The following is a 26,272-nucleotide window of genomic DNA, read 5'->3' as shown; positions in this document are numbered from 1 at the left end:
GCCATCCATGTGCCAGAAATATTAAAAAGCTAACATGACAGCATGCCAAAATTGTGCAATGTGATTGCTATAGAAGACAAATTGATCAACAGCTTATCACTAATGCCTCTTGAACAAAAATAATAACAATACAATAATCAAAAGTTAATTATATAGTGATCCCAGAACACAGAAATAGCCTCAAATAATTTTCCTCTGGTTTAATACTCATGTGTCAAAAACAAGCTTGTCTCCATGGAGAGGTCATAGCAAAAATAAAAAAGATGGACAACTGTAAAAACAAAGTCAGCTACCGTCTTCACGTCTTAAGGAGAGTGTGATTTAAAAAGGTAGGGCATGCACATAAACAGTTATGTAAAGAATGTCAGATGTTCATGTGTGTTGACCTTCAAACCATTAATACAACGTTCCTTCATTTGATCTCATCTTTCTGAAGAAACAAACAGTTAAAGCCTTGACAAGAAAGGCCACATAAGCCACATAAATGCCACAACCTTGATTATGCAATGTAATGTAATATAAGAAGTACCGGTCTTCAAGGGAAGGAAATGTTTCTTGTTCGCAGCATGTCATGCTAAACCAAGTTTATGTATCAATATGTAAACTGATAGGGCAAGTTTTCATTCAATTACATAAACTGTCTGTGAGTACTTACAATACTGGTGCTTGTCACGGATTATGTCCCTAATTATTCATGATGTTTCATTGTCACTGGCAGTATGTTCTTCCCACCTCCCTCCCCCTCCCTCCAGCCTCTTAATATTAATAAGCCAGACGTCGCAAGCATCCACCGGACTAAACAGGCAAACCTTCCCCAGACTCTAAACACAACCTCCAGGCAGCAGAATCCTCAACATGCTTTCCTTCAGGATTTATTAATCACTAAAACCCAGCAGGACTCATCTTTACACCTCATCTACAAAGCTTCAGTCAGAGCCAGGAGAGGTACTATGTTTTTTTGTTAAAAACAACCTTGAAAGTAAATCTAATAAAGTTTAAATACAGGTCAGAAAATTATTTATTTTATGGCTTGTTATTTGGTTTTATGCAAATATATGCTAATATAGGGAATTCAGGCATTTTCTAATTATTTGATGTATATCCACAGATCACAGATTATTTTAGGATTATGTCATTATTTGTGAAAAATTTTATTTAACAATATGATGATATCTTGAAGTTGTGATTTACACAGTGTACTGTGCAGTTTTTGACTAAAAAATAAAGAGAAGTTTTGCCAATATCAGGACAAATAAAGCAACTGGTATATAACAAGTGCTAAAAATAATCATTTATCAAGGTGATCCATTATACCATTTACAGTGAAAAAGAAAGCATAACTTTATGACATGAATGAAGCTATGTATTTAGGAGCAAAATGATGCTCCACGAGCTGGCATCTGTTGCAGTCACATAACAGTTTACCAAGCTTTTGTAAACTGAGAGTGCTTGCTTCTGTATGGCACCTCAGACATCTGCGCATATAAAGTATTTAGGTTTTGTAGCCTGCTCCCACAATGTACGGAATTTATTGGCTTTCTTGTCAAATGGTCACTAGGATCAAGTTTAGCATCTATACTGTGTGGGTTTATTGCTGATTAAAATTCACAGGCTGTCAAAACATTATGTCAGTGGATAACAAAAGCATTAATCAACATTACGTACTCAACTACTCTACTACTTTTTACTCAAAATGACATATATTCTTACTTACAGTGGGATACACGGTGCTAGAATGTGGAAAAGGCCAAACTCAGGCTCGACAGGCAGACAAGGTGAAGTCACTTTTTTTGTTTGGTTTGGACAAAACATACTTATTATTATTTTTGACAGATACTGTACTGTACAATTCTGTATTCAGTGTTCAAAAAAAAGCTAAAAGTAAGAAAGGCAATAGGAAAACCATGGGAGAACTTTAACAAACATATGGGAGTTTGTATTAACTTAATTATAATTGACTGGATTGAGGATTCCACACAGTTACCATAAATAAATGAATACATTTCACTCAATAAGTCAATTTCATGACAATAACCTGTTCAAATAATTTTAAAATAAATAAATGAACAGGGATATTTTCATATTAAAATTATGTGCCATCTCCTTAAATAATTTCCTGAAGCTGTAAATGAGACCAACTGTTCCAGGAAATCCCTAGTATAATATGGAATGTGCCTGTAAAATTAAAAGTTGTTCTGAGTCAGTTGTTAGAGGCCTTTGCGATAAAAGGATGATGAGAAGAAAACATCTCTGGATTAGGGCTGCCTTCTGCTGCCCTTTCCTCTTATCCTCTCTACTTTATTCAGCCTGCATGCTTATTTTAGTCTCACTGCATTTCTTTCTTTTGCTTCACAAATGTTTCAAATTATTTACCAGCAGGCACCTATACACAGTACTATATTCCAATCAGTGCTTCAACTCCATTCTATTCTCTAGGTTTCTCGCTTGTTCATCGATATATTCAACACTTTAATGAGGTGTCAGGAAACAAATCAGGTAAAATATAACATTTCATTTTGGTTTGGCATTAACCCCAGGCAACAAGGCAGATTTGCCTAACCAATTTAATTTATCTCTGTTTCTAGAACTTTTGGTACACATTTGTGTGATAATTATAATAGTATGTATTAAGGTTATAGATACTGATCACACATTTCTTATACCTAGTCATCTAGTAATAACATCCTCCTAACAATGATAACCTGAAGACATGTAGTTCTTCTGTGCAAAAAAATGGAAGTTGAGTAACATATTGTATTCACAAGCAGTGGCAAAAGAAAAACCCTACCTGGATGACAGAGATTACACAGACTTCACAAGCAGTTAACACATTATTTTTGTATGCGAAATTTCAGCCCTGTAAAACATAACATAACATATGGTGATCTACAAATATCATTTCATACCTTGTAACCACATTCACAGTGCATTACAGTATGATAAAGCTGATCAGGTACCCCTGCTTCTACTAAAAATGGCATGCCTGACACCTACTGGCAAACAAATGTAATAGCAGTTACTTTCTCTAATATTTTAACAATATATTTATTTTTAAGCTGCCATTCGGAGACGGTCCAAAATCCCTGGAGTGACAATCACACAATATGTGCCACATTTACCTGAGGGCAAAACTCACCCAGATTTTCAATGTAAACCAACAGCTGTCAAAGAAGGTCATGAGTGTTTCAAATACATTTCTTCTTGGCTTATTTCTCCCTTTTCATCTATTGGACAATAACAAATACTTCAACATACTGCTACAGGTAAAGTGGCTGTTTTTAAGGCTGTAGTTGTAGGGGAACCCAAACCCAAGGTAACATGGAGTAGAATCAAAGGAAATATGTCAGATAAGAAGAAATATCAAATGAAATATGATGAAGCCACCAGGGAACACATATTAGAGGTATGTTTACTTATGTTTACTATAGGAGTTATTTCTACACACACTGATGTAAAAATATGCTGTTATTTTGCCGTTTTAGATTTTTAATATATCTGCTGAAGATGATGATACCTACAAATGTATAGCTTTAAATGAGTTTGGCAAAGCCACATGCACAGCAGCTCTACATTTGACTGAAGGTAAGAAAATGTCACTTCTTAACTACTTTAAAGATAATTATTTCTGTTAAATTTGTTAACATGAAGAATACTATTGCAGTCTTGTCAAATCCTTCTGACTTCAGAAAGCTGCTAAGGAAAACGTGAGAAAAACTTCAAAAAAGAAACAATACTATATAACGAATTACAAATGACCGTATGATTAGTTGTGGAAGCAAGGCATAATAATCCAAATTTTATTTTATTTTGCCATTATAGAAAACTGAGTGATGATGAAAACCAAACAGGGAAATATGAAGCAGACGAAGACAGATTCTGGAATGCCATGCTTAAAGCTGATAAAAAAGACTACAAGAAAATCTGTGATGAGTTTGGTGTTGCAGATATACATTTAGCTGTGAGAAGATTGGATGAAAAGAGAAGAGAGAGAGCACAAAAGGTGAACCCATCAAAAAGAACTTCAAACTTTCTAAAATAGGGTTAATCAATATTTCCCAAAGCAATCATTTATTATCAAACACAATATCTATAAACTAAACATTTTGCAAACATAGTATGAAATTCCATTTGAAAGGAAAATTTGTCTGTCTGTTTTTTAACCAGTATAAGTCTTACTATTTTGTTATTATAGTCCCACTTTGGCCTAGTTGCAAAATGTGCCAAAATTGCATTAATAGGGCACAATTATTCATCAAAGTTATCTTATCCTACCATGTAGTCATTTAAAGCACTGTATGCCAAGAAGTAAATAACTTGCCACTGATGTGTACTTTTCAGGAGAAAGGAATATCCTCAGATGAGGATGGACCACAGACCCTCAGTCCTGGAATTGGGGGTAAATCTAATGAGTTCAAGAGTATGAATCTGTTTGGAAAAGAACACACTGAGCTTCACTGTGATGACAATGGCTTCCTTTCAACTGAACATTTAAGTAGGTCATCTATTTGGTTATGGATACTAATAACTAACTTGAATAGCATAAAGAATGTGTTAATTGGTTACATTCAAATAAAATTTAGTCCAGCAGAATTCTATGGTGAAATTAGCAGGGTTCATGGTTAGAAACTCGTAAATATTGAATATCAACTGTCACAAAGTTTATTCTAAAGTGCTTTTAATTGACAAATGGATCATCTTAGTTGTTTTTCAATTATCATGTCAAGTTTTTGTTTTTGTTTTTTTCACTAGAATTAAAGTAAAAGATCATAAAGTGAGGCCAACAACTTTTCAACAATCAATTACAAAATGTGTTGTTTAGCTATTTACATTCATTAGTAATATTAGTCCATACTCTCCATATGTTAATTGGGGCAAAAGATTTGATAAATAATCCTTTATTTACATCCCATTCATTCATTCACATGTTTGACAACATTCTTCTTTAGTTATTCTTTCAGACAGAAAACAGTCTGTTCCACCTTGTGATGTCATGTGGCAATACAGATATATTTGCGCAATATAGATACGATAATCCTTTTATTGTCTCCCATAGAAGAAGTTAATCTTGGGACAAAGGGCCACATGCTTAACGCAAAGACAAAACAACACAGCAATAAGCCCAAACACACATCCACCATAGAACATAAATAAGAGACCAAGTATAACTATGAGGGATACACCAGCAGATCCTTTATGTCGCTCTACTAGTATACAGGCAAACCCTTCAGAGAGATTCCCTATGCCTATGTGCAGTTTTAATTGCACATTCACTAAGACTGTAGTCTTGCATTGCCACTTGTCTATAATTGGACCAAACCATGCTGAGATACAAAAAGATAAATTCCATACCTGCTCTGTAAAACATCAGCATTACATTTTTATCCACTCCATGTAACCTAAGGCTGTCGCATCTTAAAAAATAGAGATGCTGGCTGATACTTGAGCAGACAAAATGTACATGCTGGCTCCATTAGAGATCAGTCAAAGTATAGTCCTAAGTACTTACAAAATGTCACCTTCTTTATGTCCCTCCCCTTGATATTAATGGGGTCATGGTCCCATACAGATTTAGGGTAACAAATAAGCTACTGTTTTTTCCACATTTAAGACAAGGCTGTGTTCATCACATCAATGCATAATCAGTGCTTCATCAGTTTCTGTTTTATAGATGATGTCATCTGTGCTTTTGTTAAGTACCAGTAAACTAAGAATAGCCATAGTGTCAGAAAATTTAAGAGTATAGTTGTTTGCCTGCCTGCTCCTGCACACACTAGTATACAGAGTGAAAAGAACAGGCGAGTTAATAGCCCTGTGGTTCCCCAGTGCTAATAACCTGCATGTCTGACAGCACTGAATTAACCTTAACTTGTTGCTGTCTTCCAGTAAGGAAAGCCCAATACCACTTAATAATAAGTTTCAGTAGTTACAAGAGCATCATCAGTGCTTCTGTTGCTGCAGTAAGCAAACTAATAGGGATCTAACAGAATCAAATGTCAACTGTCTGTCTTGTCTTGCATGGTTTCAGAGCCCAGTGTGGACTTTGTTGTAAAAATTCAAGAGGTGAAAGCCCAGGAAAGAGAAGATGCTCTATTTGAATGTGTCCTGACACAGCCCCTACCCAGAGTTACTTGGAAAGGGAAAAATTGTGTCCTGGAGGAGAGTGAAAAGTACAACATAAGTGTATCCAACCATAAACTCATCCACAGGCTGCTGATAAAAGACTGCATGCATCTGGATAAAGGAATCTATTCGGTCGAGGCTGGCAGAGTGTCTTGTAGCGCTTTGCTATTTGTGGAAGGTAAGATTTTATCATAATTGTTATAATTAAATCTGGAGCACAGTTATGTGTATTACCTTATATTATAAATGAATTGACTTGTTTTTAAGATGACCATGACCCTGCACCTGCTGGTATGATGAAACCTCGGAAATCAACTATAGCTAGAGGACTGAGCACAGACATTGAAGAACTGGCCAAACAACAACAAATAAAAAATCAAAAGGAAATTGAGAGGATTTTAGCAGCTGTAAAGGAAAAACAACTGGAAGAGCAGCGAAATAGAGAAAATAAATGTACCAAAAAAGCAAAAGGTGGTCGACAGTCAAGTGTTACTAATCTGGCAGATGGATCAGAGCCAACTGCAGGTCAAACACAACAAACCGCTTGCAAGAAAAAAGCCAAGAACCAAAGACTCAGAGAAGGCTCTAGAAACACAACAGATGAGACAGGAGTACATGATGGACTGAGAGAGACCAACAGGAAAAACAGGACTCAGGATCAATCTGAGCAAGGGACAGGTACCAATACTCTACAAATACATACTTCACATTTGTGTGAAACAATTGCAAAAATGTTTCACTGAAAATGTAAACAAAACAAATCTTAAACATAAGTAAAATCTTGAATCTAAAAATCTATAGTGTTGGTACTGCTCATCTTAATGCTGTTATTTTTTATTTTTTTTAATAAATATTGTATTTTTCTATTAACACAGGTATCAATGAGGAATTTTATGAAGGTGCATTTGATTCAAGTTCCGAATATTCACAGAGCAGTGAAGAATCAGAATCTGACACAGAATCTGAGTCGGAATCTGAGACGGGATCTGAGTCGGGATCTGAATTAGGATCTGAGTCGGGATCTGAGTCGGCATCTGAGCTGAAATCCGAAGATGAGGAAATAAGTATGCGCCAATTTAAATTGTGTCATTCATTATTGTGTATGCTCAATGACATAAAAATATAACAAATAATGCAACATGTTCCACTACTTGCTTTAGACGGAAACTACACTGAAGATAACATGGATGGTAAAACAGTGATAAGTCAAATGAAAAAAGCTGCAGGGAGCCCAATCAAGATTCAACAAAAAAGCCTCAAGTCTGGTATGAGACATATTAGACATTAGTAATCATGTAAAAAGAAAGATAGCAAAAATAACTGAGTGTACAATTCTAAAATTTTGTTGTAGGGACAGATAAGATCAACAGTTGTGAAGAGGATCAAATACGTGAGAAAGAAGGTGAGGATAACTTTGGAAAGTCTGCGGTTACTAACAAGACTCAAGAGTCAAAGTCAAGCAAGAAATGTGACCAAACAAAGGATTCCAATGATATTTACAATACTGGTAAGCAATACTACATTAATATACTGCATTAACTATGTTGTAGTTTTACACAAAATAAAATATTATAATTCTATAGATGCTAACTTTGAAGAAGGTAATGTTGAAAAACATAAAAACAAAGTCAAAACAGCCTCTAAAAAAAGTTCATCAAAGAAGACAAAGAAGATGAATCGACAAGGCAAACTAGCATCTGGTAAGCAAATCAAAATAACTTTAACTATATTTATAAAAGAAAAGATACTTCAATACACTGCTCCATCTACAGAGACTGAAATTGCTGATATTGAGGGAGATGAAGACATCAACAATAACAATGTTTTCAAAAGAGACTCCTCAAAAAGAAAGACACATCAACGAAGTAACCTTGAATCTGGTAATTCATTTATCTATTGCATTTGAAAATATTATAAATGTATTAAGGAGCACAGTTACTAAACACATGAAAACCAGTGATACTGTAAAATTTTACAAGATTTTCAAAAAGCACAAAGAAAATATGGAATGTGCATGATATGTAGAAGTTATTTTGGACAAACCCACCAGGACTCCTAGTACCTGTGAACTTGATATAATGTTTAGCATTTTCTATGAAATAAAAAACAAAACTCTATTCCATTTACTTAAATTGAATTTAAACGTTACACTCACCACCTGGCAACCACTGACCAGTTGTTAACACCGCAAGGTTTCCCCAGACGGTGTTCGCCAGGCCTGAAGATCTGGGCAGTAGGAGAGTCATTTTTTCATCACTCCAGTCAATCAACACATCCCTGGAGTGAATATGACATATGAAAGGAGAAATTGTAATAGGATTGTTTTATATAAGGATGAATAAAAGTTTAGTTTGTCTTACCTTAGGACCAGATGGACTAGATGACATTGTGGAGGATGGTGAAGACCAGTTCCTGTCAACAACAGATTCAAAGCATGTTCAAAAACTACAGGCTTCAGCACAAGGTGAAACATGTGAAAAGAAAATAAGACACATTCAAAACCCAAAATCTCCTCCTCTACAGTAGCTATTGAGTTTTCTGTCAGTCACATTATGTTTGTTGCAGGTGTCACAAGCAAAAAGGCGGGCACAAAAAAGCAAAGAGATAAAGAAAATGGCACATCTACATCACGTTCAAAGAAAAAACGAAGAGTTCAGCTAACAGAAGATAATGTCATTGGTAAGTAACATAAATTACAGACAAAAAGGTACATAATACTATACTGTGGTAAAAACATACACAATTTTTTTCTGTAATAAACAATCACATACATTATTAGTGATACATGCAGTGGGGTGTGTTACATGTATTTCTAAGGCAGAATGTTAATTATGATGATATAATGCACACATTAGCAAACACAGCCAAAAAATATAGATAGTCTGTAAACTCAAGAAAAAATACAACATGGATTTAAACAGCACATTTTCAGGTGTCTGTGTGCATGGTCCTGTTTAGTTGTTTGATTTTCAACAAAAAGGTGAGTGACTAACTGAAAAACTATTGGTTAATGCTAGATACCTTGTGACTGTAATGCATAGAACTATCCAGGCTGTAATGTTATCTGAGAGGGACTTGTTTAACTGCACAATTCAGCTAACCTTGAATTTCCAGGTAAGTCAATTCTTTATGGTCAGATTGTGTTGAACCAAAGCTCATATTAAAGTTTAATTTGAGTAACAAAGATTCAGATAGAGCAGTGCCTATAGTTAGCATCACATCCCCAGGGACTGTAGAAGATGAATTGTAAACCGCAATATTGATCTAAAACAACTTCATAACAGATACAGGTCCATGGATTTCCTGTTCAAAACTGTAGAACTGATTATTTACCGCTTGGCCCATAGCAAGCCATAGTCAGCAAATTTTAATTTATGGAGTTTTTATTTTTGAAAAATGGCTACACAACATTTTTGATCATTTGTATGGCGTGGTGTTGCAAGTTTTCAAAGAATCACAAGTACAGAGTCAAGGGGATAGGAGGTAGGTGCATATGTACATTTTCTGAGCAATCAAGCCTCAGGACAAATACTCCGACATGCATGTATGTGTAAAAACAGTTACCGGTATAACACAAAAGAGTTTGTTTTCCATAACTTTTTGTAATATACCAAAGAAATTCAGTTGCTCTTCTTTAACTGAAAATACTTTTATTTTCTTCTAATAGATCAGTTTTGTTAGTAGAAAACAAAGGCATTTAAAGTTCAAGAAGACAATATTAGAATATTTTTAACACTGTTATTAACACGATTTAAAGCTCATAATAGTAAATTTTGTATGTCGTCTTTAACTGTACCCTATGTGGAATGATAGATGCAGGAGTTCATTTCATCTGGGGACTGTCGGATGTGAACGCTGTGATTGGTGAGTCAGCAGAGTTAACCTGCAAACTCAGCAGAGAAGACTGTGAAGGAGCCTGGTTCAGAGACGGCAAAAAGGTGACAGACTATCTCCAATTACGGTAGACTTGTTTCTTGTGGTTCCATTGTTCACTTTACTCTTTGTCTTCTATGTGTGAATAGATATCCAATGACGCTAACTTCACAACATGGAAAGATGGAGTGATTCACACACTAGTTATTATCAAGTGTGAAGAAGAGCATTCAGGCAAATACCGCTTTGAGGCAGATGGTCGTAAAACAGAAGCAATGGTCAATGTTAAAGGTTTGACTATAAATATGCTTAATACTCTGTATTAAGCATATCTGTACGAAGTGCACACAAATATGACTCATTATAGCAGGACCGAAACAAGTTAATCGATTATCGCAACTAATCGATTATTAAAATAGCTGACATTGTTTTCTGAGCTATATAGGCTCCAAAACATGCCATGTGTTTAGAGAAGATGATGATATGATGACACAAGCCCAAATTGACACAGCAAATATGTAAAAATTGTCTTTTTGATGAACAACCAAATTTGTCATAAATATACTTTATTTCAGCTTGTCAGATTTATTAAAAATCTTATATTCCCTTTTGAAATCAAAACAACTAATCGATAACTCAAAAGAATAATCGCCAGACTAATCACATTTTTTTTTTTAGATCCACCCAGGTTTGTGGTAGAGGATCTGGAAGCTTTCACTAAACCTGTGACAATTAAAGTGGGACACAATGCTGTCTTCAAAATGGCTTTTGTTGGACACCAGCCAATAAAGATTCACTGGTACCGAGAGGAAGAGGAGCTCCAAGAGGACACCAACATAAAGATTGAGAGGTCCTCAAGCCACAGCCGTCTGCTTCTGATCAGGTGCCAAAGGAAAGACACGGGAGAGATCAAGGTCAAACTGAAAAATGAAGATGGCTTCACTGAGGCTATTTCACAGCTAATTGTGCTTGGTAAGTAACAGCCCCTCTGGCAGGACTTAATTTAAGTTTACTTCAAGTGAGATAAGAACTTCATTGATTAGACGGGAAAAAACGGTGTACTTACTAAAATTAAGATACAAGTACAGATATTAACAACGCATGGAGAGTCAAATATATATTTTAAATTTAGTCCTACACACTAAACATTTAGAACATTTTCATTACAGATAAACCAACCAGTCCCCTTGGTCCAGCAGAGGTGATTGAGAGCTCACCTGTATGCATTGAATTTAAGTGGAGACCTCCAAAAGATGATGGTGGTTCACCGGTAACTAACTACACACTGGAGCGTCAGCAGGTGGGTCGAAACACGTGGAAGAAGTTGGGTGAAGTGCCGGGTGTGTCCTGCTACCGTGACACAGACGTGGACCATGGGCGGAAATACTCCTATCGCATCCGTGCTGTGACTGCTGAGGGCGTCAGTGAGATCCTGGAGACAGATGACATGCAAGCTGGTACCCTAGGTGTGTACAAATAGAACAACTGAATTTCATTACAATAAAATAAATGCATGAATACTGCAGCTGCTTACAAAGGTCACATCCAAATTATAGGCTTAGTTCAAAGCATTAAGTTAAAGATCAATTTTGATTTTATATTATGTGCACAAACAGAATATAACAATGTAATAACCTTCAAACACAATAAATGTGTTTATGCTGCAGCTGCTTACAAAGGTCAATTCCAAATATAGGCCAACCCTAGGTCAAAATCTTGAAGGGGATAGACAATAACCTTCTTTAAAATAATAATCTGATCATCTTTCCCAAATAAGTGCAATGCAATGCCCAATGCAAATTGATTTACAATATGAGGAATTTCATTTAAACATTTAGTGTTAATATCAATTGTGATTATACAGTACTTTAGATCAGGACAATGAGAAAACTCCATTGGTAAAAAATATATAAGTATACCAAAGAACGAGAGATGGTGCTAAAGTTGGTTACCTCAAGGCAAGGTTTCAGGGTGCTGCCTGCCTGTTATCCTTTGGCAAACAAACTTGTAAAATAAAATATAAGATAGCATCACTGTGCATATATGCGTTCATTTCAAATATTGGTTTCTATTAATTGTATTTTTGCGAGTGCTAAACTGATTCATAAAGCGGTGCATGCTAAATCGCGCAATGCTAAATGTTAGCCATCAGTTTGGATTAGCTTTATCATTTTAAGTTTAAATCAACATCTGAGGTTAAGTCAAGGTAAGTAAACTATATAGAATAATAACCTCAATGTAATAAATACCGTAAAAGGGAATGATGCTACTCAGCTAATGTTAACTACACTAACACATGGACATAAACGTAATGCATGAGATCCATGGATCTATGATCGGATCAGCAAAAACACACCTGTGCCCACTAGAGACCGGATGTGGTCATGACACCGCAGTTCTCATCTTTTCTTGGTGATGTGAAAGTAAAAAAAAAGAATAAAATACAGTCCCTGACAAAAGTCTTGTCGCTTATCCATTTTGTAGAAACAAAAGCTTATAACTTGACTTTAAATTAATTGATTGGTTTTAGAAATGTCTCATACGAAAGCTAAAACCCTCCCAAATTATGCTCAATATACAAAAAAAAATTTGCTTCACTGAAAAAAGATTGATCATTTAATGAACACAGAAAGGTCAGATTTTGGCAAGACAAAAGTCTTGTCGCCTTGTCATATGATGCACCCAATCCTAGATTACAGCCTCACCTGTGGTCAGTTACTGATCAATCAATTAGTGGGTGTGTATAAAAAGAAGCCCAGCACACCAGACCTTCACATCAACTGCAACTTGACCTCTGACAACATGCCTAAGATCCACCCTGAGACCAAAGCATGAATTATCAAGAGGCTGAAGACCAGATCCACTGCTGAGGTGGCTGACACCTTCAATGTGTCTCAGCGTCAAGTACAAAGAATAAGAAAAAGATCTGAAATGACTGGAGATGTTTTTGACAAGCCCAGGTCCGGCAGACCCCGCAAGACAACTGTTCGGGAGGACCGTTTGTTGATTCGAAAATCCAAGGCCAGCCCCTTTTCCACTGCAGCAGAGCTCCACCAGGCCTGGTCACCTCAAGTCCCTGTGTCAACCACAACAGTTTGTAGAATTCTGTCTCGAAATGGCCTCCATGGTCGAATCAGTGCACAGAAACCAGCACTAAACAAAAGGCAATTAAAAAAACGTGTGGCATTTGCCAAGGCCCACAGCCTGCTAAAAGGATGGACACTGGAAAAGTGGCAGAAGGTGGATTTCTCAGATGAATCCTCAGTTGAATTACATCACAGCTGCCACAAATATTGCAGGAGACCTACTGGAGCCCACATGGATCCAAGATTCACCCAGAAAACAGTTAAATTTGGTGGCGGAAAAATCATGGTCTGTTGTTCCATCCAGTATGGGGATGTGCGAGACATTTGCAGGGTGGAAGGCAATATCAATAACCTAAAATATCAAGACATATTAGCTACCTCTTACATTCCCAACCATAAAAGGGGTTAAATTTTGCAGCAGGATGGTGCTCCATCGCATAATTCTATCTTGACATCAAAGTTTCTCAAGGCGAAGAAGATCAAGGTGCTCCAGGACTGGCCAGCCCAGTCACCAGACATGAACATCATTGAGCATGTCTGGGGTAGAATGAAAGAGGAAGCATGGAAGGCAAAACCAAAGAATCTTGATGAACTCTGGGAGGCATGTAAGACGCTTTCTTTGCTATTCCTGATGACTTCATCAACAAATTGTATGAATCATTGTGGAACCACGTGGATGCAGTCCTTGAAGCTCATGGAAGTCATACAAGATATTAAATATGGATCTCACAGCACCACTACTTAATTCACTGACGTTATGCAACATATTTTTGTATTTGAAGTAAATTATTTGTTCAATTTTCTGTAGGCGACAAAACTTTTGTCTTGCCAAAATCTGACCTTTCTGTGTTCATTAAATGATCAATCTTTTTTCAGTGAAGCAAATTTATTTTAGTTTATTGAGCATAATTTGGGAGGGTTTTAGCTTTCATATGAGACATTTCTAAAACCAATCGATTAATTTAAAGTCAAGTTATAAGCTTTTGTTTCTACAAAATGGATAAGCGACAAGACTTTTGTCAGGGACTGTAGTAGGCCTATTTGTTTGCCCTTTTTCAAATGATTCAGTCAGTGGCGTAAGGTTATGTATTTTTAATCTAGGCTATTCATTTGTTTGTTTTCTCAGCCTTCCCAGGGCCTCCTGCACCACCAAAGATAACAGACGCTTATGATGACTGCATCAATCTGGCATGGGTTGTACCAAAAAAGACAGGTGGCTCACGGATTCTGGGATATATTTTGGAGAAGCGCAAAAAAGGGAGTAATCTGTGGTCAGTTGTCAACCCATCTGGTGAACTAATAAAAGGTCATTTAATTTTAGTTAAAAGAACTGTTAAACCCCTGTTGTGATGTTAACAATAGCCACTGGTGCTAATTTGTTTCCCTAGAGAAGAAATATGCTGTAAAAGATGTTGTGTCAGGTTTGGAGTATGAATTCAGAGTGGCAGCTGTAAACCTTTCAGGACCTGGAGAATTCAGCTACCCCTCTGAGTTTGTTTGTGCACGAGATCCCAAAAGTAAGTACACAATTCACTGAGCTAATTTAATATTCAGATAAGATATAAAGTAGAATTTGCTTTTAATGTATTTATTGTATTTAATGTATTCTCTGTCAGCATAACTGCTAATATTATAAACAAAGAGTATTATTACTAAATTTCAAAGACTTTAATGGAACTACTGTAAGCCTTTGCTTTTCCAACTTTCAGGCTTTAGAATGTCATCTGAAACCTAGCACTAGAATAATACGAAATACTCCATTTGACCTTTTGTCATTATCATCATCTTTCATTTGTGCATTTTATACATATTTTATGTAAATGCAGTGCCTCCTGGAAGAGTAATAGGCCTAAAGGTGACAGAAACCTCCTACACACATTTTGCCTTGACATGGAGCAAGCCTGAGGAGAGAGTGGGAATCCAGGATGAGCCCAAAGGATATTTTGTTGAGATTCGAAATGCTGAGTCAAGTGAATGGTCCAGATGTAACAGCACCCCCATGATCACCACTTCATATAGTGTTAAAGGCCTCCGGTCCATGAACCTGTACTGGGTCAGAGTTATAGCTGTAAATGATGGAGGAGATGGTGCCCCTGAAGAGCTGCCCAACTATGTGATGGCTATGCCCTTGCCAGGTATGTGATTCTTCAGAAAATAAAAGAAAATATATGACTCTCCTGTTAAAAAATACAATTGCTTAACTACAAAAACAGTAAATAAACATTTTTGGACGCAACCTCAAAACTATAAGTGATACATACACTTTAAACACTAATACATGGTGTTCACAGGTGACGGTGGAAGTAGTAATAGCAGCAAGTACAGTTTTGTAATGACAACTAATTACATTACATTATTAACCTTACTGTACATAGATTTTATCTAGGTCAATGGATATTACAAGTATGCAATGCTGTAGTATTGTAAGTATTAATTTATGTTATGTGACGCAACAGTGGGACCCAAAAAATGGACTGAAGACCAGTTCATAAAAATGAAAAAAGGAGAATTTTACAATTGGTCAAATGAGGGCTGGAGGAAGGCTGGAGGAAGGCTGGAGGGCTGGAGCAGGCTGGAGCAGGGCTGGAGCAGGGCTGGAGCAGGGCTGGAGCAGGGCTGGAGCAGGGCTGGAGCAGGGCTGGGAACACTAGAGAGCAGAGAACGCAGGTAAGTAAAATGTCGAGGCAAAAAGGTAAGAATCAAAAAACTCAGAATGAGGAGCCAAGAGGATCACCGTGTGTAGGTAGCAAACAATCTGGCAGAGTCTCACAGGTGAGCAGGTCTCAAGTAGTTGGCTCTTGATTGCTTGCAGGTGCGGTGAATCAGAGGACCAGGAGACTCCGCCCACACACACACACGGGCAGGGAGGGGAGCACCAGCCATGACAGTACCCCCCCCACCCAACGGACGTCTCCAGACGTCTTACCAGGCTTGTCTGGGAATGCCCTGTAGAAGTCCCGGAGGAGGGACTTATCCAGGATGTTGCTGCGGGGAATCCAGGAGCGCTCCTCTGGACCATATCCCTTCCAGTCGACCAGATACTGAAAACCCCTCCCACGGCGAGAGGACAGGAAGACACTGGCTTGAGGAGAGACATGTGAAACGAAGGATGAATATTGAGGGAGGAAGGCAACTTGAGGCGTACAACTGTGAGTTGCTGTGTGCTGTAGTGCAGCTCGAGCGGCCCTCCACACCAGTTTACAGCGCCTTAAATGGGCCTGGACTGACGGGACTGTCACATCCTTGATCTGGGAAAAGAGGAGGCTGAAAACCCAAGGAAGCCATGAATGGGGTCATACCTGTGGCAGAGGATACAAGTGAGTTGTGGCCGTATTCAATCCAAGGCAGATGTGTCCCATGTGGCTGGGTTACGGGCACAGACACAGTGCAAGGCTGCTTCCAGGTCCCGATTTGTACGCTCTGTTTGACCATTGGATTGTGGGTGGTACCCAGAAGAGAGGCTGACAGAAGTTCCCAGAGCTTGACAAAATGCCCTCCACACTTGGGATGTAAATTGTGGTCCTCTGTCAGAAACAATGTCAACGGGGATGCCATGAAGCCTGTACACATGAAGAACCAGAAAGTTAGCAGTTTCAGTAGAGGTTGGCAACTTGGGAAGGGGTACCAAATGCACAGCTTTGGAGAAACGATCCACAAGTGAGTATAACAGAGTTACCATTGGAATTTGGGAGCCCCCTGACAAAGTCTATAGCAATGTTGGACCATGGTCTGCTGGGAATAGGCAAAGGGTTAAGAAGACCAGAGGGCGCTTGATGGCTAGACTTGCTTCGGGCACAGGTGGTACAGGCGGCAATAAAAGACCGCGTGTCCTTGATCATAATGGCCTCCAGAATTTCTGCTTAAGGAAAGCTAAGGTCCGGTGAAAGCCAGGGTGACACGTGAGTTTAGAACTATGCCCCCATTGGAGGACCTGAGCTCGAACCGACTCAGGCACAAATAGAGAGTTTGGTGGGCAGTTACCTGGGGCAGGTTGAGTTCGTTGAGCCTCACGGACCACCCTTTCAATCTCCCAGTGAACAGATGCAACCAGGTGAGTGGATGGTGGAACCTCAGATAAGTTCTCTGAATCATCAATTACGCAAATAGAAGGCAGGATGGAAGCAGGCAGAGACTCGGGGACATCCGGGGAGAACTGACGAGACAAGGCATCAGGTTTTATATTCTGAGAACCAGGAAGGTAGGTCAGGATGAAGTTAAACCTTCCCAGAAACAGAGCCCATCTAGCCTGTCGAGAACTGAGTCTCTTGGCAGAACGAAGGTATGACAGGTTTTTGTGGTCAGTCCAAACAATGAAGGGATGTTCCGCACCCTCCAGCCAGCGCCTCCACTCCTGCAAAGCCAAAACCACCGACAAAAGCTCTATTTCCAATGTCATAGTTTACCTCTGCAGGAGACAGACGGCGAGAGAAGAAGGCACAGGGATGAATCTTTTGATCTTTTAGAGAACGTTGGGACAGGACTGCTCCCACCCCTGAGTCAGAGGCATTAACCTCAACAATAAATTGCCTGGAGGGGTCCGGGTGAGTAAGGACAGGAGCAGAGGCGAACAGAGACTTGAGAGTTGTGAAGGCTTCTTCTGCCTCACTAGACCACTTGAAAGGGGTGAGGGTAGAGGTAAGACGAGTCAGTGGGGCTGCCATCTTGCTGTAGTCCTTGATAAATCTCCTGTAAAAGTTAGCAAATCCCAAAAAATGTTGTAGTTGTTTCCTGGTTTCAGGTTTCGGCCACTCTGCCACAGCTTTCACCTTCTCAGGATCTACCTTTATCTGCCCCTGTTGGATGACAAAGCCCAGGAAGTTCACAGAGGTGGCATGAAAATCACATTTCTCTGCTTTCACAAAGAACTTGTTCTCCAGGAGGCGTTGCAGAACCAGCCTTACATGCTGGACATGTTCCTTGAGATTTCTGGAAAAAAAAAGAATGTCATCCAAATAGACAAAGACAAACTTATTCAACATATCCCAAAGAACATCATTAACAAGAGCTTGGAAAACTGCTGGTGCGTTAGTAAGACCAAATGGCATCACCAAGTATTCGAAATGTCCAAGTGGGGTATTGAATGCCGTCTTTCACTCATCACCCTGTCGAATGCGTACTAGGTGACAGGCATTTCTTAAGTCCAATTTTGTAAAAATGGAGGCTTGATGAAGGGGTTCGAAGGCTGAATCAATGAGTGGGAGGGGGTACTTATTTTTAACCGTTATGTCATTTAAACCTCTGTAGTCTATACAGGACCTCAGTGTCTTGTCCTTCTTCCCCACAAAGAAAAAGCCTGCACCTACAGGTGATGAAGAGGGACGAATCAGCCCAGCAGCTAAAGAATCCTTAATGTAAGTCTCCATAGACTCCCTCTCAGGGCCGGAAAGTTTATATAAGCGACTAGATGGTAAGGGGGCACCAGGGAGCAGATCAATAGCACAATCATAGGGATGGTGTGGAGGTAGGGAAAGTGCTTTCTGTTTGTTGAAAACTTCACCCAGATCATGATATTCAGGGGGCAGAGCAGACAGATCAGGAGGAGTGGGAGGAGAGTGAGAGACCAGTTTGCTGGGGGTTATAGCTGATTGGAGACAGTTAAAGTGACAGAAAGTGCTCCAGCTGGCAATGTTGTTTTTAGCCCAGTCAATATGAGGATTGTGCAATTTTAACCAGGGAAGTCCCAAAATGATGGGGGCATGAGGGGATGAAATCACTAAAAACTTAAGAGCTTCTCTGTGGTTACCAGACAGAACCAGTGTAAGATTCACAGTCTGATGTGTGATCCTGGCCAACCTCTCTCCATTCAAGGTGTTTACATCCCTGGGAGGTTCTATGGGATCCAAAGGAATTCCAGCTTGAAACACAAAATTAGAGTCTATGAAATTGTCATCAGCTCCAGAGTCAATTAATGTTAGGAGGGGAATGGACTCACGTGACCAGCACAGAGTGGCTTGGATTTGTAGTCTTTGTGGGGTGGAAACTGGGAGAGAAGTGGTTTGGCTCACCAGAACCTCTCCAATTAGGCAAGGCAAGGCAAGTTTATTTGTATAGCACAATTCGTACACAAATTAATTCAAAGTGCTTTACAGAATAAGAAATACATTAAAGTCATAATAAAAACAAATCAAAACATAAATAATCATGAAGATTAAAATTAAAAAAGAGAGACATAAATTGGAGAGAAGAGTGCGGAATGAAAACCTTTCAGTTCTGTGCACAGTTAAACAGAAATGTTTTGAGCCTGGATTTAAACAGCATCACAGAAGAGGTCTGTCTCACATGTTCAGGAAGACTGTTCCAGGTTTTAGCTGCATGAACCTGAAATGCTGACTCCCCTTGTTTAGTCCTGACTCTGGGCACCAGCAGGAGGCCGGTCCCTGAGGTCCTCAGAGTGCGAGATGGTTCATATGACACTAACATGTCACAGATGGACTTTGGTGCTCAGCCATGGAGAGACTTGGAAGCCAGTGCAGAGACCTGAGCACAGGACTTATGTGCTCGTACTTCCTACTTCGAGTAAGGACCCGAGCTGCAGCGTTCTGGATGTTCTGCAGCTGTCTCACAGCTCGTTTGGAGAGACCAGTGAGCAGACCATTACAGTAGTCTAACCTACTGGAGACAAACGCATGGATAAGTTTCTCCAAGTCTGCTTTAGACAGTAAACCTTTGATTTTTGCTATGTTTTTTTAAATGGTAAAAGGCTGCAGATGTTATTGACTTAAAGGTTGTATGGAGGATTTTTTTTTGTTTCAAATTGTCAATGATAGCATTATAGAGATGCAGTAGCCTTGTAATTATGATGACCAAAAAAAAGAATAAAAATTCATCAACTCTGGACGTGGTGGGGCTAAACATTTGCCAATAGATAACGACACTGCCTCGTTATCTGTTAGCTGACAGGCTGTCAATCAATCTCCCTACGTTTCTAGCGTAACTGACTTGCCTGCGCGCCGCCGGTACGTGGTTTACGTACGCCTGTCACGCAGTCCACAGACGCAAGACGCACAGACGCTGTTTACTCCACCAACGCAACAGTTCTTAGCGGCTTTTTTTGACCTATATCTTCCTCGCAGTTCGCACAAAGTTTGTTGCAATGGCAGACAAGAATCCAGGAGCAGTTAGCCGCAAAAGAAAGTCCGTTTTTGAGATTGCTGAAAGAAGAAAAGGGGAAAAGCAGCGAAGCCAAACTAAGGTGATTCTTGAAGATTCATTCCAGCGATGGCGCGACTGAAGCAGACGCAGGGTCTAAAGACTGACGCATTGGTCGCCAAATTACTCCTGGACAGGTCACTTCTGCTTATTATGAAAACGTACTTTATTTCCAAGAGCTAGTCAAATGTTTTTCAGGACACGAAAGCGATATCCTATGTCTGAAAACGTAATTTTCAAGGCAAAGAAAGAGTCCGCTTGCTGCTGCGTGTTGTAGCTAGTTCATTCGCACTGAATCTCCACGCAACCTTCTCTGCACCCCTTTCCTGCTCCTCTCCCCGCTGCCCGATCCGCTCTTCCCCCTGCTCCTCACTTCTCCGGGCACGGAATCTCCGCACACCGCTCCCCTCTCCTCTCTCCTCTCCCTGCTCCCCTCTCCACTCTCCTCTCCTCGCTCCCCGCTCCGCTCTTCTCCCTGCTCCTCACTTCTCGTCTGCGCACGAAATGTCCGCACACCCGCTCCCCCCACTCCTCACTTCTCCGCCTTGCCTAACCAACACTGTAGTTAGTTGTTTACAAGTCATGTGCAGCGCACCGGCTGTAAACAAACCTGTTTCTGGCGTAAGGAGGAGGCGGGAGGAGGCGTTTCTACGTAGGGAGCTGTAGGGGAGGGGGGGTGGTTTCACGCATGCGCAACATTTGAAAAAGGACAAACAGTCGCTGGATTTCTCGTTCCTTGGAAAATACTCTATACAACCTTTAATGTGGCTGTTAAAGTTCAAGTCAGAGTCCATTATTACCCCTAGATTTCTTGCCTGATTTGAAGGTTTTAGAGAGCGAGACTGGAGGTGACTGCTGACACTGTCCCTTTGTTTCTGTGGACCAAACACTATGACTTCAGTCTTGTCAGAGTTTAGCTGGAGAAAGTTGTTTTGCATCCACACACTGATCTGTTGGATGCAGTGACCAAGTGAGTCCACTGCCATAGATCTGAGTGTCATCTGCATAATTGTGGTAGGACACGTTATTGCTGCTTATTAACTGGCCTAATGGCAGCATGTAGAGCTTGAACAACAGGGGCCCAGGATTGACCCCTGAGGCACCCCACAGGTCAGGGCCATGTGATCTGAGACACAGTTTCCAATTTCAACAAAATACTTCCTGTCTTCTAGATAGGACTTGAACCAGTTTAGTACAGTACCAGAGATGTCCACCCAGTCCTCTAGTCTCTGTAAGAGGATCCCATGATCGACAGTGTCAAAAGCAGCACTCAGGTCTAACAGAATCAAGACTGAGACTTTGCCTGCATCAGTGTTCAGGCGGATGTCATTTGTCACCTTGATAAGAGCAGTCTCAGTGCTGTGGTGGGCTCTAAAACCTGACTGGAAAACATCAAAAGTTGTTGTTCATTTGGAGAAATTTTGTAAGCTGTTGGTAAAGTACAGTACTGTGGCATCAAGACTGCTCTTCTTTAGAAGAGGCTTAATGACCGCAGTTTTCAACGCGTTTGGGAATGTTCCAGATTGAAGTGACATGTTAATTATGTGAGCGAGTGGTGAAAGTAAACTGTTGAGGACAGACTTTAGAAATCTAGTGGGTAACATGTCCAGGCAGCAAGTAGATGAACTCAGACTGGTAACAATCTCTAAAACAGTTTTGTCAGTTACAGGTGCAAAGTGTCTCTGTGGCTGCATGCTTGTTATTTGTGTTGTGGAATTGATGGCATTTTTTGATGCCCTGAACTTTGTCATTAAAGAAAACTGCAAACTCATTACATTTAGATGTGGAAATTAGTTCTAGTGGCAGCAGAGCTGGAGGGTTTGTTAATCTGTTCACTGTTGCAAACAGGACACGAGAGTTGTTACTGCAATTTCCAATAATGTCCGAAAAATACGTCTCTCTTGTTTTACTCAAAGTGTAGTTGTACATATGCATTGCTCCTCTGTAAATCTCATAATGAACCTGGAGGTTTGACTTGCACCATTTCCGCTCAGCCTTCCGGCACTCCCTTTTCTGTGCTCTGACTGAGTCATCATTCCTCCACGGAGCTTTTTGCCTATCTTTAACCATTTTAACCTTTATCGGGGCGATGGCATCCAGAACATTCAAAACACTCAAAGTCACAGAGTTCAACATATCATCAACATTAGAACATGAGGCCATTTCAAAATTTATCATTTCCATGAACAGTGCACCTGTGTTATCATTTATGTGTCTTCTTCGAACAACTGTAGGAGCAGCCGGTGGTTTGGGAATAACAGACAGGTCAAAGAAGACACAGAAATGATCAGACAGAGCAACATCAACCACTGAGGAGCCCTCTTTGGGTCGCTGGGGGCAGGAGTTGATGTAATGACCAGCGTGACCGCAGTAAATGTACAGTTCGGACTGCTGGCGGCGCTGGCGTTCTGCTGGTGTTAAACGCACCCGGCCCAGCTGCATTGGCTCCTCTCCCGTAGAGGACTCGGGGGAACTGGAAGGCACAGGAGAATTGTTAGTTGTGGCGTTAGAATAGGGAGAAGTAAACTGAGGAAGTGTGAGTGTATGAGCTGAGGACTGTTGTGCTTTCTCTTTTTGTCTCTCTCTCAGCCTGTTGTCAAGACAGGTGGCCAGGGAAATGAGCTCTTCAAGAGAATTGGTCTCATTGAGTGCGGCTAGTTCATCCTTAACTCTTTCACTCAACCCACTCATGAAAACACTCTGTAATGCTGTGTCGTCCCAACCACTCTCTGCAGCTAGAATTCGAAAATCTATGGCGTATTGAGCAACGGGTGATGAGCCTTGACTGAGTGAAAGGAGACGTCTTGCTGCTTCCTTTCCTTTAAGAGGGTGGTCAAAAATCTTCCTCATTTCAGCCGTGAAATTAACATAAGACAGACACAAGGTGGAGTCAGACTCCCAAACAGCTGTGGCCCATTGTGCAGCTCTACCAGTGAGTAGACTAAGTAAAAATGCAATACGGGACTTATCTGAGCAGTAGGTGTTGGGTTGCTGGTCGAACACCAGGGAGCACTGGAGGAGGAAACGGCCACAAGACCCAAGGTCACCGGAGTAGCGCTCTGGAGTTGGAATGTGGGGCTCACGAGCAGCAGAGGTGGAAGGCTGGACTGGAGGGGAAGCAGGTGGTTGAGGTTGACCAACAGGTGGCGATTGTAGCACAGGTGAGATCTGAGCAGCGAGTCGATTCAATTGAGTGGTACGTTGAGTTACATTTACGGATAATTCACAGAGTCCTTCAGACACTTGCTTCAGAATCTGTTCATGTTGGCCCACTCTGACCCCCTGGATGGCCAGAGTCTGAAGAACGGGATCTTGGTCCTTGTCCGATGGGTCCATTTGGCCAGATTGTTCTATTATGTGACACAACAGTGGAGGGACCCAAAAAATGGACTGAAGACCAGTTCATAAAAATGAAAAAAGGAGAATTTATTTTACAATTGGTCGGAGCAGAGCTGGAGCAGAGCTGGAGCAGAGCTGGAGCAGAGCTGGAGCAGAGCTGGAGCAGAGCTGGAGCTGGAGCAGGAGCAGAGCAGGGCTGGAGCAGAGCTGGAGCAGAGCTGGAGCAGAGCTGGAGCAGCTGGAGCAGAGCTGGAGCTGGAGCGGAGCAGAGCAGGGCTGGAGCAGGGCTGGAGCAGGGCTGGAGCAGGGCTGGGAACACTGGAGAGCAGAGAACGCAGGTAAGTAAAATGTCGAGGCAAAAAGGTAAGAATCAAAAAACTCAGAATGAGAAGCCAAGAGGATCACTGTGTGTAGGTAGCAAACTATCTGGCAGAGTCTCACAGGTGAGCAGGTCTCAAGTAGTTGGCTCTTGATTGCTTGCAGGTGTGGCAAATCAGAGGACAAGGAGACTCCGCCCACACACACACACACACACACACACACACACACACACACACACACACACAGGGAGGGGAGCACCAGCCATGACAAATTTATGCTTGAATACTTATTCCCTCTCTCTTTTAAGTGAGACCAAAATTTACAAATCAAAAAATGAAGAGTTTCATAGTGGTGAGAGCAGGAAATTCAGTGAGGATAACGGTAAACTTTGAGGTAAGACACATTTAACTACATTACACATTATTAATTATATTATTATTAATATTATTAATAGAGGGCATTATATAGAGCAATTATAATGCTTTTTAATAGGCTTCCCCAAGACCGGACATCATGTGGCTGAAGGACAACGTGCCTGTGGCAAAGCGTGTTACAGTGAGTAACTGTGATGGGTCGTCCCAGCTGCTAATCCCCTCCTCTGAACGCTCAGACTCAGGCATCTACTCCATTCTGGTGAAAAACCTTGTGGGACAGGAGACGTTCAGCACCGAGGTTAGAGTCACAGGTAAAACTGAGCTCATGTTTTTCACAAATTTCTCATCAGATGACATCACAACATATGTCAGATAATAGTATGCTTTCTAGATTTTGATCTCAGAGGAATTTCCCTGATTATAAAATCAATAAAAAATAATCAGGGTAGCTAAACAAAATGGGATTTTTTTTTTCTTTTTGATGTTCCTTATGAATAATTAATAAAGCTATCTAGGATTTACAGGCCAAATTCAAACAGAGCTTCTTTTTATTCATAAAACACCATGTTATTGTTTTTCTCTAATTGACTCAATGGTCTCATTGGGACTAAGGGAGATAGGAAACAGTCAACATGTCTTTGTATAGTATGGAAAAAGCATGTTGTCCTGGCCAGCCAGGCAAAACAACCCCCAGCCAAAAGAGTGGGTCAATAATCAAATGTAAAAACTTAAAAAATATATATATTTCAATTCTTCTAAATAGTATATTGTTTTTGGTTACAGATGACCCAAAGCCTCCGGGCCCAGTAGAACTAGAGGAGAATGTCCCAGGAACAGTGACAGTTGTCTGGGAACCCTCTCCTGATGAAAAGCGAGATGACCGCCTTCACTACACTGTGTCTAAACTGGACAGCACCAAACACACATGGATCACTGTCGCTGACCGGCTTTTCAATAACAGGTTTACAGTCTGTAACATCATGCAGGGGAGAGAATACCACTTCAGGGTGTATGCCAAGAATGATATGGGCATTTCTGCACCTTCGGAGTCACTTACCTGGGGAAGAGAGAAGAAGAGAGGTAGTCTATATTTCTAAATGGAAAACTATCAGGCATTTGTAAAGGTGCATTTTGTCTGAGAGTGTGGGCTGCTTGTCTCCATGAAACTGTTATTGCTTTGCCTAGAATGTTCCACAGTGTGGCTTTAAACTTGGCTGTCTTGCATATATTTGATTTACATGTGTTTTTATTTTTCAAACATCATGCCTCCATACCTTGGAGATGGATACGTTTAATACTATACTGTTGAACATTACCATACAGACAAAGTAATGACACATTATCCATGTAGACAAACAGGTGCCCCTCCACCAGAAAAGTTACATAGTGGACTTTTAACAATAATGTCTGCTTCTTTTTCTAGAAAAGTTTGTTCTAAGCCTGGCGTCAAGTAAGGACTGTGATTTGCGGTGTGCCCCAACCTTCATTGTTCCACTGAAACTCCACACTGCACCCAAAGGTTATGAATGCTACATGAGCTGTGCTGTGTCAGGAAACCCCAAACCACGGATCACATGGTACCGGAACAACATTAGTCTAAACACAAATACTAACTATTACATCTCCAACACGTGTGGGGTCTGCTCCATGCTGATCCTCCAAGTTGGTCCCAAAGACATGGGAGAGTTTGTCATCACAGCAGAGAATGCCCTGGGAAGAGCAGAGAGCTCCACTGTGCTCTGCATCAGAGGTGAGTCTGAAAGTTACAGCTTTAACAAAATTATTATAAATATATAATCCTATTATAAATATTTAATAATTCATCTATGTACACATATTTTTGTCTTCTTTTTGTGGCAGAATAAAGCAACAGAAGATGATGGTGTAATCATTTGCAGTGTGTATGCAACAGTATATATTATTATGAATATGAATAAACATTACACATTCACAGTTGATATTGACTGAGTAATTGTATAATAAAATTACATATCACATAATAGAGGAGCC

The 26,272-nt window shown here is 40.2% G+C and overlaps 1 protein-coding gene across 1 annotated transcript; it reads left to right on the top strand.

Moving 5' to 3' along the window:
* The first annotated feature begins 1,735 nt into the window (after positions 1 to 1,735).
* LOC110164490 (immunoglobulin-like and fibronectin type III domain-containing protein 1) lies at positions 1,736 to 26,127 on the top strand. The gene is made up of 26 exons (XM_055165933.1): positions 1,736 to 1,775; positions 2,437 to 2,496; positions 3,057 to 3,173; positions 3,264 to 3,403; positions 3,483 to 3,582; positions 3,662 to 3,704; positions 3,829 to 4,000; positions 4,339 to 4,417; positions 6,026 to 6,298; positions 6,388 to 6,798; positions 6,996 to 7,184; positions 7,472 to 7,627; positions 8,486 to 8,584; positions 8,686 to 8,799; positions 9,934 to 10,058; positions 10,143 to 10,284; positions 10,672 to 10,965; positions 11,163 to 11,459; positions 14,206 to 14,385; positions 14,468 to 14,596; positions 14,906 to 15,214; positions 24,196 to 24,281; positions 24,381 to 24,573; positions 25,046 to 25,342; positions 25,686 to 26,012; positions 26,123 to 26,127. Exons 1-26 carry the CDS (start codon positions 1,736 to 1,738, stop codon positions 26,125 to 26,127), a joined length of 4,377 nt encoding a protein of 1,458 aa, XP_055021908.1.
* Positions 26,128 to 26,272: the final 145 nt, after the last annotated feature.

The sequence above is a fragment of the Boleophthalmus pectinirostris genome, unplaced genomic scaffold (assembly GCF_026225935.1).
Source record: "Boleophthalmus pectinirostris isolate CB_2022bp ecotype Guang Dong unplaced genomic scaffold, ASM2622593v1 HiC_scaffold_8, whole genome shotgun sequence".
Lineage (NCBI taxonomy): Eukaryota > Metazoa > Chordata > Actinopteri > Gobiiformes > Gobiidae > Boleophthalmus > Boleophthalmus pectinirostris.
This window is presented reverse-complemented; position numbering and strand designations above follow the sequence as displayed.